The 16,742-nt window shown below is 52.5% G+C and overlaps 3 protein-coding genes across 3 annotated transcripts; 1 reads left to right on the top strand and 2 right to left on the bottom strand.

Annotated features, from left to right (window-relative positions):
- Nucleotides 1–3,768: 3,768 nt before the first annotated feature.
- On the bottom strand, nucleotides 3,769–10,629 carry MFIFM68171_08162 (uncharacterized protein; the record flags this gene model as incomplete). Its single annotated transcript, XM_071063582.1, has 8 exons — nucleotides 3,769–4,013; nucleotides 4,155–4,390; nucleotides 4,443–4,575; nucleotides 4,631–9,334; nucleotides 9,474–9,606; nucleotides 9,702–9,917; nucleotides 10,171–10,537; nucleotides 10,610–10,629. The coding sequence occupies 8 exons, from the start codon at nucleotides 10,627–10,629 to the stop codon at nucleotides 3,769–3,771; spliced, it is 6,054 nt and encodes a 2,017-aa protein (XP_070919683.1).
- A 547-nt stretch (nucleotides 10,630–11,176) lies between these two features.
- Nucleotides 11,177–12,070, bottom strand: MFIFM68171_08161 (uncharacterized protein; the record flags this gene model as incomplete). Its single annotated transcript, XM_071063581.1, has 1 exon — nucleotides 11,177–12,070. The coding sequence occupies one exon, from the start codon at nucleotides 12,068–12,070 to the stop codon at nucleotides 11,177–11,179; it is 894 nt and encodes a 297-aa protein (XP_070919682.1).
- Nucleotides 12,071–12,645: 575 nt separating this feature from the next.
- On the top strand, nucleotides 12,646–16,657 carry MFIFM68171_08160 (uncharacterized protein; the record flags this gene model as incomplete). The annotated part of the gene is made up of 7 exons (XM_071063580.1): nucleotides 12,646–14,023; nucleotides 14,087–14,249; nucleotides 14,317–14,638; nucleotides 14,870–15,204; nucleotides 15,272–15,635; nucleotides 15,743–16,552; nucleotides 16,613–16,657. 7 exons carry the CDS (start codon nucleotides 12,646–12,648, stop codon nucleotides 16,655–16,657), a joined length of 3,417 nt encoding a protein of 1,138 aa, XP_070919681.1.
- Between the last annotated feature and the right edge of the window lie 85 nt (nucleotides 16,658–16,742).

Below are 16,742 nucleotides of genomic sequence, written 5' to 3'. Positions count from 1 at the left end.
CTCAAGGGATGGTAGTCAAGCGGCGATGCAAAAAGTAGGGCTAGTGCAAGGAGCACAGCCTCAATTTTGTGTTACATCGCGTATAGCTTGGGTGAGGAGCAGACCGAAAACCCGACCCGGATACAGAGGTCGGGGCCAAAAGTAAGTGCCCTCATTTGTTAGCCAAGACTGCCAAGCCCCCAACACAGTAAGCGTGAACAGGGCTATATTCAACCCTAACCCTCCAAAGTAGTGCAACTGTCATTCCAACAGTATCATCATCAACAACGTAAAAGAAGCTGGGTTTTAACGCTTTCAACTGCTTTAAAATACCCAGAATCAGGCGAATTGAATCCAGGTAAGTAAATTAAGATCCTGACTATTTCCATCCCAGTAACTGTAGTAACTCGTTGCCATCCAGATCATCCTGTTCCCATTCGCTCTCTTCGACTTCAACCTCTTCAACGCCCAACTCAGCTTCCTTTTCCAACTGCGATTTCCTCTCCCACTCTCGCCAAACAACAAGCCCAAGTTCTTCGCCTTCAAGTAGAGGTGGAGGGACTGTTCCTTCCTGATATTCGTTACCACCCGCTAATCGAATTACCCATTGAACGTTGCCCTGAATCCGCTCAACAAACCGCTGCAATTTCTCCATTGGATACTCTCGCCACTGACGATTCCAATCCTTTTCCAATTCCTTACGCGACTTTGGAACCTTGCGCTTCCTGAACGAGCACTTCAAGCGTGCCCAAGGCGGCTCAATTGCACTGAGATCTAGGGAGTTCGCTGGCCAGTCAATAACCTTAAAACCTTCCTGGGCCCAGATCTAACGATTCCATCGAGAAGTGTGGGAGCTGCAGTTATCCTCCTAGACAATATAGACAGGCCCATACTTCTGCCTGAGGCGCTCTATAAATGGTAAGTATTTGGGCAACAAGACCTCTTGTTGATACCGTATCCAGTCAATCCCTCCCTTGTCGTTTTTTCGCACCTGCTTACCAGTCTTGTCAGTATAACGCCATTGTGGTTTTCGACCTCTTTTGCCTTTAAGGCCCATCCTCTCCATCCCACGTTGCAGCTCCCATATCTGACGGTCCTCCTTTTCGTGGACGAGGTTATACACATCCATCAGAGCTTGATACCTTGCCTTCATCTTCGCCGACTCCTGGGGCCAGGCATAACAAGGACCTTTCTCGCACCAGGTAAAACAAGCCCAGAACATGAAGCTCATATAACCCTTCCAGCGACGCGCAACGCAGTGCTTATGGAACTTCTCCCAGGGACGTCGCCAAACGCTCCTCTTCCCACGCACTGCACCAAGAACGACAGAGGTTTCGTCACTCCAGACCACTCTTTTCCAATCCTCCAAAGTCCAGTCCTTAACCCGGATCGCAAACTCAAGCCTCTTCATCATCTGTGCCTTATTCAGGCCAGGTTTGGTAGAGAGCTTAACCTTCTTCCACCCATTCTTTTTGAGCCACCGTACGATTGACCGACGGCTTGGAATCTTGACACCGGAATCAGCCATCTGACGGGCAAGCTCATCAGCAATCTCATAGCTAGAAAACTGGCGTATTATACTGTTCTTTGTGATGATGGATTCGATTATCTCGACAGCAAGAGGGGCCGATAACTAACGGCCTTCCAGATTTAAGGGCATCTTGCACATGCTCTTGTTTGACAGGGTCGTCTGGTACGTATCCCCTCTCTTTCGCCCTCCTCAACAACGCCTTGAACGCTGAGTTCTTGATGCCAGTCTGGGCTTCGATTTCGCTGTATTTTGCGCCATGTGCGTGTAAAACGAGGGCTTCGGTTCGCTCGGCAGGCGTGGAATACTTGCGGTGGACTGTTACCATAGTCTACAGCGGTTAGCTAATGCTACGTTATATCAGGATTCCACACTTACTGCGACAAACCGTCTGGGCGGTATCACAACTGCTAATTTGGCGGGTAAGATACAACAGCAATTTTGTGTGTGCGGCATTAAATTAGGGAACAAGTTGGGAACTGTGGGCCCATACAAATACAGTACATTTGACGTTCTCGGTAAGTTCTTCGCACGGATGGCTCGAGCTCTCGCTAACAGGAGAGGGTACTTACTTTTGGCCCCGACCTCTCTATACCGTACAATCTCGAGAAATTGGAACAAAGCTAAGTCGATTAGGCCTAGTGCTATACAGACGCCCACCAATTGAAGCCATCGCCAGACCCCTGATTACCCCGCCGATAGATGGATACCAGCCACACTTAGCCACTATCAAAAGGATCATGTGCCAAAGAATCAGGATCATAGGATCTAGTGCAGGAGTTGTTGGAAATGAGGACTGTCGTCGCAAATGAGCGACCCACTTTGTACAGCTGGGGGCACCTGCCGACAGGTGTCGGATCATGTGACGGGTGCTCCCAGGGGTCAACTTTCTGAGCTCCCTGCTTCCTGAGCGATATCTGCAATGTAACCACACAACAACAGGGCGACTGCCCAGCCCATTGACGAAGACCTTCTAGATACGTGTGGATCTGTGCCCAACGAGCCTGACTAATTAAGTGGGTGCCACAGACAGTAGTTCCAACAGGAGTCAAACCCATATACTCTAGTCAGCTAAAGCAGGCTGGCAGCTGACTGTGCCACTGAACAGACGTTATCCTATACGGGTATCTCGTCTATAAAAGGAGCAAGCTCTCCAACACAGATAGAGACACATAGGGACAATCAACACAATCAAGACAACACACATAAAATCCTCAACTATCATTTCCCAAGATTCAGAGGTACCGTGTTTCCGACAGCCACATCATTGCGACGCGGTCGCGTTATTGATACGAACTGTCGGAAACACGGCACCTCTGAATCTTGGGAAATAACAGTTTTGGGTTTTTGTGTCTTCTCTTCATTGTCTCCGTCTGTCTCCTGTCAAAAGGATCATGTGCCAAAGGATCAGGATCACAGGATCTAGTGTGGGAGCCAAACCCATGTACTCTATTAAGCTAAGGAAGACTGGCAGCTAACTGCGCCACTGTACGGACGTCATCCTGTACGCGCATCTCGTCTATAAAAGGAGCAAGCTCTCCAGCACAGACAGAGGACAATGAAGACGAAGACAATCAACACAATTAAGAAAAGACATACAAAATCCTCAACTGTCATTTCCCAAGATTCAGAGGTGCCGTGCTTTCCGACAGGTACACCTGGAGGACTCGAGGAGTTCTCCAGTAAGCAATACGACTTGTTAGCTTTGCTACCATTGAGATATCACTTGCGCGATTGTTGTGAACCTTTGGGCTTCACCGAATCCACCATCCCTTAGCTAAGAGACCTTGCGAAATCCTCTCAGACGTTAGGGACCCTGAAGGATTCGTTACATTAATATATGCTATTATAAGTAATTGACGAAGAACTAGTTAAAACATGGTGTAATTTGGCCTAGAATTGACTGCGTTATCGTAAATCGAATTAGGTAGGTTGGAATTGCGGTGTGTTAGACTGTCCGAGATGTGGGGTGTCCGAGATGTAGATCTGCTGACTTAGTAGGCTTGGAAACTTGGCATCGAATGTGCGATGATAGGTGAAGGAGTAGATAGGAAACAGCCATCGTATATTACTTGTACTACTTTTTCTCCTGTTACGCACATTACAGGGAGGTATCAACAATACATGCACAGACAGAGATTTGTATAGTAGCGATTCGGAGAGGTAAACCCGAAGCACCCAAGCAACCGGCAAAGAATTGAATTGTCATGAGATTCGGAATATGACCAAGTCTAACAACATGTGAAATTGTGGTACACCCTCTACTCATCGTCATCGCTGTTGTATAACGAATCGCCGCCTGCCGATTTCGGGGAGCCAGTTCGACTTGAATCCTCACCACTGCTCTGTTGCTCTGGCGGTCTGCTTGGCAGCAGTCTCGGCGACTTGAGATCAAACATCCACGGCGGAGAATTCATAAAGTTGGCTGAGATAGAGACGCCGACTTGCCGAGCTAGCATAAACACAGCAGGGTAAAATTTCCCTTTGACGTCCTCGAACGCTAGCCCTGTAGCGGGACGGAGCGGGTTAGAATAGCCTCATCCTTCCGACTTCATGCCGTAGAGTCCTTCTTCTCCTTTTCAATACGGAAGGTGGGTAATCGGGGCCGGGAAAGAACTAATTCCATAGTAGTCAAAAGGGTACTGACCTAGCCGCTCTCCTTTCCGCGTGTAGTAAACCGCCTTCTTTCTCCGGACGTAGCCGCATCCGATTGTGTCGCCTTGGCCGTACAGCTCTTTTGCATCCGATTCCTTCGCCTGGTCTTGCGGATATGTATAGCCATCGTCGGCGTGAAAGCCATACGATTGCCCCTCGCCGTCGTTGCGCAAGCCAAGCAGCTGCCAGCGGTCCGTGTTGTCTTCCGCAATGCCAACACCCAATGGCCTGTCCGTCTTGGTTAATCTTGTCCAGTTCATCTCCGAAAACTTTGACCTACTGCGCATCTTCTTCATCGTCATAGCCTTTCTGGACCGTGACTTCGAAGTACCAGTCCTCGTCTCCCGGGAGTGGATGGTCGGCCCTAGCCACGCAGTATCGGAAGAAATCGCCGCTCATTTGGCGAGTTATCTCTGAGAACCCCCCATTTTGTAAGCAGCGGCCAGAAAAAAAACGTCTGTGGCTCACCTTCGACTACAATTATGTTGGGCGATGCTTCGTCCCTTGACAACCCGACGCCCTTGTCCGTACTGTGCCACGCCGTGGGTGTCTTGATATTCGTCGGCCGGGCATCGTTCTTTGCTCCTTTCTCGATAAGTTTTTCTTCCATGCTCGGGAGCTCATAGCATCTCGCCGTGTACAGGAGCGTCCAGCCATCGGGATCGGGTTTGTTGAAGTCGACGCCCGATTCTGCCAAGGCGTCGAACGCAAAGTGATTGTCGGAGGCCACTGCGCCATGAATTGCTGACTGGCGCATTGTGTCGTAGTCCGGGTGCTTCTTGACAGCCTCGTGAATGAGCGTGAAGATCTCATCAGTGCCCCGCCGACAGGCCCAGTACAAGGTGCCGTAGCCGCGGCCGTCTACCACGGCCAGGTCGATATTCTTGAGGCTGAGAAGATGCTCCACCATCTCTGTGCTGTGCTTTGTGATCGCGTGGCTCAGTGGCCAGTGGTCCTCCCGGTCTTTGGTATTCGGGTCAGCACCAACTTCCGTCAGCGCCTGGACAAGCTCAGGCTTTTCTTTTTCCACTGCCATGAAGAGCGGGGTCCTCCAAACGGCATCCCTAATATTGGCATTGATGCCTGGGACGTCGAGGAGAATCGTAGCGACGTCGTACTGTTCCCGCGCGATTGCTAGCCCGAGGATCGAGCCGTGCGTCTCTTCGTCAATATTCGGTTCGTCAATCTTGCGAACGAGCATGTCCACAACATCTGCGTGACCATTTACCGCGGCACGTCGGATGGTGTGGTGGATGTCAGATGGTTTAGATGCCATAGCCTTGAGGAGCTCGTCCACTGTATCCTCCTCTTCGGCTTCCGCTGCTATCCCTAGCGGTGAAAGCCCGTCGTCGTTCTCGATATTCCAGTCAGCATCGTTCTCCAGCAACGTCTTAGCGGTTTCCGTGTAGCCGTTCACCGCAGCCAAGGCAAGTGGCGTGTATCCAAAGTCGCTCTTGTGGTTCAGGTCGGCGCCGGCTCCGTGCTTTAACAGCAACTTGACGCACTCGGCGTGGTTGTTTCCCGCAGCTCTGTGGAGAGGAGTCGTATTGCTGCCGTTTCTTATGGACGCTTCTGCTTCGTGCCGGATAAGCGTTTCGACGCTCTTGAGCTTACCCAACTCAGCGGCGAGGAAGATGGGTGTCGAGCCCCTCTTGTTCCGGATATTCGGGTCTGCGTTGTGTTCGAGAAGGAGCATCGTCAAGTCCTCCGAGTCCGAGTCTGTAGAAAAGTGTAGAGGTGTTTTGCCCGAGTTGGGATGAGTAACGTTGATGTTCACCTTGCCACCATACTTGGTGAGGAGCACACGGGCAATTTCGACGACTATGTCAGGCTCGTCGAAGAAGGTTTCAGAGGCACAAATTGTGAGCAACGGCGTGAGGCCCTCTTCATCTGGCTGATCAGCGTCGAGGTCCGCATCCAAGTCAGAGAGGGCCTTGACCATGGCGACGTTCTCCTCTTCAACAGCACGAAATAGGGGGGTTTTGCCTTTTCCATCTTTTTTTGTCATGTTTGCGCCCGCCTTGTGCAAACTTTGCATCATGGAAATATGCCCACCCGACACAGCCAGGTGGACAGCAGTGTCCCCGTCGCTGTCTACCCAATCCAGGTCCGGCTTTGTGTCCAGGACGATTTCCAGGAGTTCCTGGGAGCCGCTTTCCACAGCGAGGTGGAGAAGGCCTTCCCGTCCCGTTTCAGGAGCGAAACGCAAAAGTGCGTAGACCGCGTCCGTATGACCTTCCTTGGCCGCGAGGAAGACCGGGATGTCGCCATCCTTTGTCTTGATGCGAAGCAAGTCCTCGCACTTGTTTCCCAACACCGTGCACGCACCCGCGTGCCCATGCCGCGCGGCCAAGTGAAGCGCTGTCAAGCCATCGACAGTCTTGCTCAGCGCTGCGGCTTCCCAGTCCAAGAGGGTCTTGATGATTTCGTCGTCTCCGTATCTGGCCGCGGTGTGAAGCGGCGTCCAGCCCTGCTTGTCCGGTGCGTTCACTGGCACCAGGCTTCTGGTGAGAATATCCTCAACTAACTTGAGGTGTTTGAACTGAGCTCCGAGGTGTAGCGCCGTGGTGCCGTCCTCATCCCGCAGTGCGGGACTACTACGATCAAGCTCTTCTGCCTCTCGGTACCAATCCAATATGTCAATGGCGGTATCGAGATAGCCCGCTTTGCATGCGTGCAACACCGCTCGGAACGCGGATTCTGGGCTCCTGTGTTGCTGCGAACGGAGAAGTTCTCTGACGACGCCGAGGTGCCGGTTTGCCACAGCAAGTTTTATGGGGCTATCTGCGTCGACTTGGGAGGAACGCGACATCGTTGTCACGTCGTCCTCTTGGGATGCGGCTTCTTGTGATGCTTTGATCAGGAGCTTGGCAACCTCCAGTAAACCCAGCTTAGCTGCTAGATGGAGTGGAGTGTAGCCAACCTCGTTCTCCTTGGTCGGGCTGGCTCCCCTCTGCAGTAATAAATCAACCATCTTCAGATGGCCGCTGGATGTTGCCAAGTGCAGAGCCGTGTTACCCTCTGACGTATTTTGATCGAGCTCAGTCTCGAGTGACCACTCGTCCTCTGGGTCAGAATGCGTCTCCGTGAGTTTTGAAATCAAGTTGCGGACAATGTGTTGGAAGCCTCCCTCGGCGGCGTACATCAAAGGCGTATAGCCCGACCCATCCTTGGAGTTAACGGGTGCATATCCAGAGGTGATAAGCTCGTCAACGACCTCTGCTTGGCCAGTCCTACAGGCCAGATGCAGCGGAGTGAGGCCCCCAACGTTTGTAGTCTTCACGTTCGCACCTTGCTGCATCAGAAGCTTGACCACTCCGAGGTGACCGCCGCGACAACCTTCGAGAAGTGGGTCAAATCCAGCTTCGTCCTTACTCTCGATGTCAAGCGCCGACGAGACAACCAAAGCCTCCAGCACGCTCGATTGTCCGAACCTAGCCGCGATTCTCGACACTTCATTGCTTCGAATTCCCTTATCTAGAATGCGTTGTACGATGGATACATGGCCTCTTTCCGCGGCGAAATCGAGGCCTGTGGTAAGGTCTTTGCGCAATGGCTCTGAGAGCGGTGTTTGTTCGAGAAACTTGTCGACGACCCCTAGGAATCCAAAGTAACACGCTGCTTCCACGGATGACCGGGGAAGCCGGGTAACTGCAGCTTTCCTTTGTAAGGGCGCCGCGGGAGTGCAGTAGTACCGTAACATGGCGGCCCAGGTGTCAAAGAAAGTGGATTGCAGAAAATCGAAGATTATACTCGTAGCTTTCTCTTGGTCATCGCTGAGAAAACCGTGAGTTGGCCAATGAACCGCCGCGTACTCGACCAAGAGCAGCTCTCGACTGTCTTCTGAATCCTCCCGCTCAGGGGTCGATGCGTTCCAAGCATCTGCCACTAGCTGAAGGTAACCGAGGCATTCCGACAGGAGGACGCAATGAGGATCTGAGGCCATCTGGAAGTACTGCCGTCCTCGAAGTACCTTTGCTAACGAGTGATGTCGTAGTCGCACAGTATCATCTGAAACGTCGATGACGGGCCCAAGAGCTCGTTGTAGATCCCTGGACGGATTCCACGAGATCCTTTCCCGAAGGGCTCCACATCCGTTTGGCTGTGCCGGGCCAGTTCCCAATCCGACGCAGACTGACAATTCTAACAAGCTGAGAGGTCTTGAAGAGGACAGAATCCATTTCAAAGCCGTGGAGACCACAGAGTGAAGATGAGCACAGGGTTGGAAAATGGTGTCGATTGTTTTTGTAAGCGAAGGAGGAAGATCAGAAATCATGGACTCCACGTCCGACGTCGTTTCGGGCGTGTCTGTTAGCTCGATCAAGTCCAACTTCAAGGACAGCTCGAGCATCGTAGCAGACTCAGCACAAAGTTTGGTGATAAGCATGTTCTTCAAGTTTGGTTTTGATAATCTCCATACCGGCCGAGAACGCGCAATATGCTCAATTCTCGCGGCGGAGAACCTTGTTTTCACATCGTGGTTGTCTTGTGCTTCTTGCAGCTGCACCGAGACGCCGCTCCGCAGCTCTGGCATCGTTTGCCACGGAGGCTGGCCGTCGGTAGTAATGAGGAGCTTGAAGGATGACTGGGACGATGCCATGATCGTGTCTAGATCCCGGAAAAGCTGTTTTTGACCGCCGTCGGGAAGCAAGTGGATGCCATGAATGACGCAGAAAATCGGGCTTCCTGAGTCTTGGGAGGAGAGAAGGGACGATAGCAGGCCTCTTAGAACCGTTTTGGTGAGGAATAGCTCCTCCCGGAGCCGTAAATAGAAGGAAAGATAGCTCGGGGTGAATCCTTTGCGAGCAGCCTGCTGTAGTAGGAGTTGACAGAGGGCAGAGAAAAGGATTGCGCTGGATGCCTCCCCGTCGTTGCGAACATGCTCAGGAACTGAAAGCGTCGAAAATCCGAGGACGATTGCCCCGTTCCTTCGTAATCTGCGGACAATATTGGAAGCGAGTGCGGTTGTTCCAGAGCCGCTCGGGCTGGCAATATGGAGAACACTGTCGCCCGTGTTCGCCACCCAATCACCATACCATTCGGTTTTCCAGATCCAGTCATGAAAAGCTGAGGACACTGTGCTGTCAACGAAGCTTCGAAGCGCTCGCACTTTGGGGGCTACTTCAGCCAGGCACAGTAAGAGCTTCTTGATGTCACCATCATTCGCCGTCGCTGTCCGGTTGAGTCAAGGAAGTTAGTATTGTCGCAAAATGCCCGAAAGAGAGAAGCAATAATGTAGGGAAAGGGAAAGAAGACGCCCGGCCCGAACGGAAATCTAAGGTACCTTTCGCGCGGCTCGCTATCCCTTCACCTATGATTTTGCGGATTGTCTCAGCTGCTGATTCATGTTCTCTAATGGACCATGACTCGGCGATATCACACTCAAGGAGCTCCGTCTTGTTGTAGCCGGTGAATCGCAGAAGGTCATCTGTCTCCTTGGTGACCTGCCCAACCCACTATGTTAAGACAAGCGCTCTCCGTTTGCTACCCAACACGGAGGGGATACTAGTAAGCCTGGAGGTTGGGTTGAAGGACGTACAAATCGTAACGGAGATGCCTTGGTATAGAAGTTTATGACCGGCAGGCTTCCCAAAACATCACGGAACTCTTCCTCGACCCGGCTGGCGAATGCGGGCAGATATTTGAAGAAGGATACAAAATCCAAGTTAGCATCCCGTACAAGACTCAACATCCGCAATATGGTCCGTTCCCACGCGTGGTGGTCTGGTGCATAGTGGGGTGTCTCGACAAATAACTGGGGTTGATGGACTCTGTTAGTTTTTCAGTCAATCATAGGGAGGTAACCGTTTGCGTTGTAACTTGGATTGAGGGCTAGGCTTGCTTACCGCCGCGGTAGTGGCGCTCGCAATCCAGTCCAGGTGAGCTTTGGTGCTAGCCGTTAGAAGCGCCTACATTCAGACACGCCGCGAGTTTGTTTAGCGTCACACCAGGTGTCTTGTTCTTGTATGAGGTTGTTAAAATTGGACGGGACCAGGAAGGAGCAGTACCTGTTTCACCACAATTCCACCCAAGTCATGACCAGCAAAGATCAGTACTGGCGGCACGCCAGAAGACCCATCGCCTGGTTGACCTGGGCTGCCAGCTGGCGGCGTGACTAGGTCACCCTGTCTGTGTTCTCGATCAACGAAATGCAGAAGGTCCACGGATCGCTGCTTGATATCTGGAAGGTCGATGATGGTATCCCGTTCCTCGTCGTTGGGATAGCGGTCGACCGTATGAAAGACGCTGATTCGGAGGCTCGGAAACGCTTTTGTTAGGAAGCATAACGGTCCGTTGTAAGACTTCGCGTCCCCATCCTCGGACCCAGCAGAGAGCCACTGCGGCCGATCAATGATGCCAGTCACGATGATGAGGCTATTTTACCCCGGAGCTTCTGGTTAGCTGTCATAACTAAAAGTTACTCTCAGTATTGGGAAAATTACTAACGTTGTGGCTTGATTCTCCATCTGGCTGTTTCTGGCTCGTTCTCGACACTGTCGAACCAACAGATGAACTTTACACCCTCGAGGTCGGCGAGCCTGGTGGAGATGATGCTCTTTGTGGGAGACCCCGGGACACCGAGTCTGAGCTCCAATGAAGTGCTGGCCTTTGTTACGCGTACCTACTACTCACACACCAACAGTGCGCAAGAGTAAAGAACCCTGACTAGGACCCCGCAAGGGATCTGACACCAAAGCAGGTAGTCAGGAGTAGATACTACTCCCGCTCCCCGAAGGCCTCTGGTTCTTGGCGGTCCCGCGTCAACTCTATCCAGTGTCCGGTTCTGGCACATATACGCATGTAGCCTGCAGGGACTAGGCCTTGGCGTCACACTCGAGGTCACCCACCGATCACAAAATCAAAAGCTGACAGTGCAGTCTGCAGATCGGGCCCTCACCCCTTGTTCATTGAATGACATGGTAGCAAATTACGCAACAGAAACGAGTCCTGCTCACCCGCAGTCCCTTGTTATCGGCGACTACTTTGGAGCCTTGCCCCCCGTGATTGGCAGGATCAGAGAACCTCCTTCTCGGTGTGTTGCACAACATCGCCCCGCAGATTCAGCTCATGCAGCTTCTCCCACACAATCTTGTCCGCGTACACTGAAAGCACCTCGTCCTGGGCCTTTAGGGTATCAGTGTGAGGGTTGATCTCCACATCGCCGACCAGGGCAGGCTGCTGCGGCCGCCCAGTGCGCCCAAGGAAGCTGATAGTCTTGCTGCGCGCTTGGTCTATCAGCGTGACCTTCGCATCGGCTTCGGCTTTGACACTGAAGGTGAATTTCCGCCCCGGCTTTTTCCGTTCTAGGATGACAGCGGTGCGAAGAAAGGTCGGTGTCCCTGCGCGCTTCTTTTTGTCCTCGTGCATCTCCCAGTAGACGGCGTTGGGTTCGCCAGACACCCTCTCGCTCACGATGGACCGGCCGATAACGGTGACGGAGTATTCGGCTGTCCATGCCTCTTCTCGTTCGTGCCCAACCTTGGCATTAAGTCCGGCCTGCGGGAGCCCGATATTCCCACCAAGCTCGAATGTCTTTTTCACATTGGCCGACAAGGTCCACGGGTTGACGGCAAATGTACCTTCTGGTGAAATTCGATATACTTCGGGGTCCGCGAGGTCATCTCCCTCGGTATCATGGAAAAGGATCTCAAATGACGCCCACTTGAATCTCTGAGTCGTCTTGGACGGTGTGAGCCGAAAGTCGAACACCAGCAGGCTTGCCTCGGAGCCGCCTGGTAGGATCTTGCCGTGGCCTAGCAAAGCGACCTTTAGGCTCAACCTCGGGGTATCGATCAGTGTTCGCCGATATGTTTCGCCCGCCTTGTTCTGGTTGCGGAACTCCCCGACCACGACGCCGTCCCCACCGTCAGCTCCAACAACGGGCTCAAGTACAAGTTCGAACTCCATCACAACGATAAGGTAGAACAGTAAGTCTCTTGACGCAACGTAGTAATTGTGAGGGGAGATCGGAATAAAAAAAAAAAAAAAGGAGGGAAAGAGGCGCAAACGAGAGTAGGTAGGCTCGGGTCTTGGAAGAAGCCAGCTCGTGCCGATTATTATAGAGCACTGCCGAGCCCATGCAGTACTCCTCATAATAAACCCTAGATAGTCGTTTATCCAACACATGGACTATCCGATCAGCACTAGAATGCGTACTCCCCGTTACGTCCCGGGGTGGTGGCCGTGCTACTCGCACGGTCGTAGTATCGAGCCTGATGCAGGCCGGGGTCCTAGTAGTATGCGTCACCTCGGCCCTTCGAGCCGATCAATCCCCCTTCGGAAGGCCCCCACGCAAACCGTACCTGATGTACACGTACACCTCCGCCCGTGCCGGCCCGTGCATGACTCTAGGTGCACAGCGGCCAAGGTGACCGACTGGCTGTCGGAACTTTTTGGCAAGGTTAGCTTGCTCTCTCATTCACGCCTCACATCCTCTGAGATCCGCCCTGACGGACCGGTCAGAGTTTGCTGTTGCCTTCATCATGTCACGTCGGTTGCCAGTATTTCAGGATGGCAGTGATCAAGAGAGTAGTAACCAGAAGAAGAGGAGGCAAGGGTCCTCTACCAACCTTGCCGATCGCCCAAGGAGAGGCGGAGCGGAGCCCACTCAGCACCATCGTCCTGCCTTGTTTAAGAGAGGCGAAACCTGCGAAGACCTGAGACAGTTGGTGAATGAGGACCCCAGTGACGATGGCTACCGCCGGTTCTTGAAGGACCCGAAGCGCCAAGCGCAGTCCCAGTATTTCAAGAGACTCAAGGCGAGGGCCACAACAAGCACCGCCAAAGCAGAGTCGAACATCTTCCACGAGCTCGTCCTTCAGAGCAAGGACAAAGAATGGCCCAGAGAGGACATCGCCAAAGTTCTCGCTCGGATATTGCAGAAGCCCAAAGATGATCCCATCTCGGCTGCCACAGCCACCAACCAGAAGCGCAGCGCGAAAAAGGATGCCTTTGCTGGAGAAGAACTTCTCGAAGAGGACTTTAACGATGGGACGCCCATCTTGATGGCGCTTAAGTCTGGCCGACACCGAAATCTACCATTTGTGGAGGAGCTCCTACGGCTCGACCCGCCACCCTCTAATTTGGGTAAAATCTTTTGGATGGAGTCTGAGAAGAGTACCTGGAGATACTGTCTACATGCAGCCATCGACAATGCCGACGTACATGATGATGATTTCCACATCCATGAGATGGTCCAACACATGCGACAGTACCAGCCCCCTGCGCCCCGAAGAACCGGAGACAAGCCACAGCGCTCTCCTTTCGAGGAACGCGAGAAAAGCGAAGGCAACACTCCGTTACATCTTGCCGTCAAGAAAGCGCCCGTCGACACAACAGCTCTGGCGGACTCCGGATCCGTTTCTGCAGAAGCAGGTTCCGTTGCGAGCAGGATGCAGCGCGCGAAGAAGCTAATTGAAGTTCTTGTAGAAGCGTGTCCCGTTGCATTAGGGGTGAGGAACGGTATAGGGGAAAACTCGGAAGAAAAGGGGCGCACACCGTATCAAGAGCGCATATTCCAACTCGCGTTTGAATTCCACAAATGGAAAACCCGTCAATCCGCGAACACCGCCGCCATACCTCCTCCTGCAAATGCCAACGACACCGCAGAACCATACCGCGCTATGATGGAAGCGGCGGAGGATGGCGCCGGTTACGTGAGCGACGCCGAGAAGGAGTGTGAGCCCGATCTCGACAAAGACGCAACCGAATCCTCCTTCTCACGGATGTATTATGGGGATGACAACTTTCGGAAATTCGTGATTTCCGATCCGATCGCATCCTACATCAGCCATTACTGCGTCGCATCTCGGGACATGACCCGGGAGAAGGCAATGGACTACCTGTATCGGAGAGGTGAAGGTTCGTATAACCGCAAAGCCGGTGGAGCCTCTGTGACCCCAGTCATTGACCGCCACCATCCAGAACGTGCTATCGAGTTCAACCTTTTGGGGTTCCCACGGCAGAAGATTACTCAAGACTACCTAGAGAGCCTCGAAACGCATGTTAGGTTTGAAAGGACGCTGAAATATGTTGCGCTGCCGAGGCTGGCTGTCGAGACAACCGGTGGCTCTTCACAAACCGGGTCGTAGGTGGATTCAGGTAGTTGCCGGGCCAGCCAAGATATGGTATGACTAACCGCTTCCATATGATAGCGCTCTCACTCAAAAGACACCCGCCGCGGACTTGACAACTATCTTTGAGTGGCTGCATACGAGGTATGTCAGAAAGATTCAAAAGGTCACAGTGTTCGACAGCGAGCTACCGTCGCACACTGACGACAAAATCGTCGAAGCTTTGAAACGCTTCGACGTTGAGGAATGGGACTGGGACAAAATGGATCTCTCTAGCGAGGTGGTTTTTGCCGCTTCGTCAAATTCTGTTCGAGAGATATCACTCCAAGCTTCGGGAAATGAGGCTGTTCTACAGGGTTGGTGTGCGCCAGGTGGATTCGGTAATAAAGAGAAATTTCCAAAGGTAGAGTACTGCACCTAAACCCAAGTGGCTGCTAAACCCACCCCCCCCCCCCCCCCCCCCCCCCCAACAGCTATTCCCTTTCTGCGAGTACCTGGCAGACTAACATGGAATTCTACTTGACTTGCACGCTCCTAGCTCCGAGAAATCTACATATATCTACACGAGGTTTGTGTCACGTCAAGGCCTGCATGCGGAGTGAGAAAGCTACTAAATAACGATTTAACTGAGTAGGGTCAAGAGGATAAACAAACCCTTCAGCGCCGCGGCAACATGGTCAAAGAAAGTCTTGAATCCCGGGAGTCTGGAATCATGCTACACAAGGCAAGGCTCTCCGAGAAGGCTAGAGCAGTTGCCTTGGAAGCCGTTGATCTCATCGAGCAAGTGACGCAGCCAACCACGGCTCTCGACATTGAAGGCATGCAGGGAAAGATACGGGACCTAAGAAATCAGATTGACAACTTGAAGCCAGCCCCCTTGTCAGAAGACAAACTACACGTGGACTTTAGCATAGTGCCGGTTGGGATGCGGGCGAATGTGTCAAGGAGCACACGAATCGCGACTTCAAGGTGAGGTTTAGATCCGGAAACAACTTAACAAGACGGCAAACAGCACTAACCTGGTGTACACAAATAGCGATGGCGAAAGAATCAGCCGGATAAAGGAGTTAACCAGCTTCTTCCGCAACGTTAAACGCAATGAACAAGAATCCCTGTCCAAGCCGCAACATCGAGTCAAGATCGCCATCATCGACGACGGCCTTGATTCGTCTCTCTACATAATTGACCGTACGCATTGCCGAGTCGTGGCCGGACAGTCTTTCTGCACTTCGTATACAGGGTACACGAACAACTATTATGTCCCTTCGGGCAATCACGGCACCCAAGTTGCATCCATCATCTGCCAGATCTGCCCCGAAGTCGACCTCTACATTGCACGGCTGGATGAACAATACACAAGATCCGGAAATAGGGTTATCAACCCGGCATCGGCCGAGAAAGTAAGCGCCCCGGTACCCGCACGGCCCCAGTTACTACTGGCCAACCGCCTTCTGGTTTTCTGGGATAATGCGGAAATACGGAATGCTAATGAATCCAAATCCTCCAGGCCATCATGTGGGCGACGGGTTGCGGCGTAGACATCATCTGCATGAGCTGGACGATCGAAGACCCCAACGGCGATCGTCAGTTCCCGAACCTCAGTAAGGCCATCGACAAAGCATATAAGAATCGGATCATCATGTTCTGTTCTGCTAGCGATCAGGGGGGGAGCTCGATGGTACGCTGCTATCCCGGAGCGTTTAAGGGCAACAAATCCATCCGCATAGGATCTTGCTCGGCCTCTAATGTCCCGTCGGTTTGGGTCAACCCGAAACAGGTAGACTTTCTGCTACCCGGAGAGAATATCGTCATACGCAACAGCGACGGAACATCTGAGTGCCAGACAGGAAGTTCCTTCGCCACCGCCGTTGCAGCCGGCTTGGGAGGGCTTATGTTGTACTGCTCTCTCCAGCTTGGGACGGGCATCCTTCCGTCAGTCAAGAATGCCCGTCTCGGCCACTCCGAGGTAGCCAATGACGAGGAAAATGAGACCAGCTCTAGCGAGGAGAGCGGTTCTGAATCCGACGCAGAATCCTATGATCAGCCGCGTCGGGGTAACGGTGCTGCTCGTGGCCAAAACGGGTCTGCCAAAGGAGAAAAGGACGAAGAGATCCTGTGGGATCGGAGTCGCATGTACAACGTCTTCGATCAGATGTCGATTCCTCCCGGGAAGGACAAAACGCTCCTCGTCATGCCTGAGACCTTCCTTATCGACAGGCTGAAGGGTCTCCTCAAGCGAAAGGGGAAAGGGCTTGATAAACTGGACTGGGATGCAAAATTCGAAGCTGCTCTCCGAAAAGTTATGCAGCAGTTGACAGTAAGCTTGTTTGTTTCGCCTTCTCAAGGATCAAATAGCTAACCATTGTATCACTTCGAGGAAACACCGACTCGTGCGGCTTACGATGAGAACTTTCAAGATTGAACCGGCGATTCTCTTGAGCCAGAACTCAGTTGTGACTAATAGCCTGGTTTCGAGAAAAAAAATGAAAAAATAAAACCTCAACAGT

The sequence above is a fragment of the Madurella fahalii genome (genome assembly GCF_045866475.1).
Source record: "Madurella fahalii IFM 68171 DNA, scaffold_4, whole genome shotgun sequence".
NCBI lineage: Eukaryota > Fungi > Ascomycota > Sordariomycetes > Sordariales > Madurella > Madurella fahalii.
Note: the sequence above shows the minus strand (reverse complement) of the source record. Positions and strands in the feature narration are given on the sequence as shown.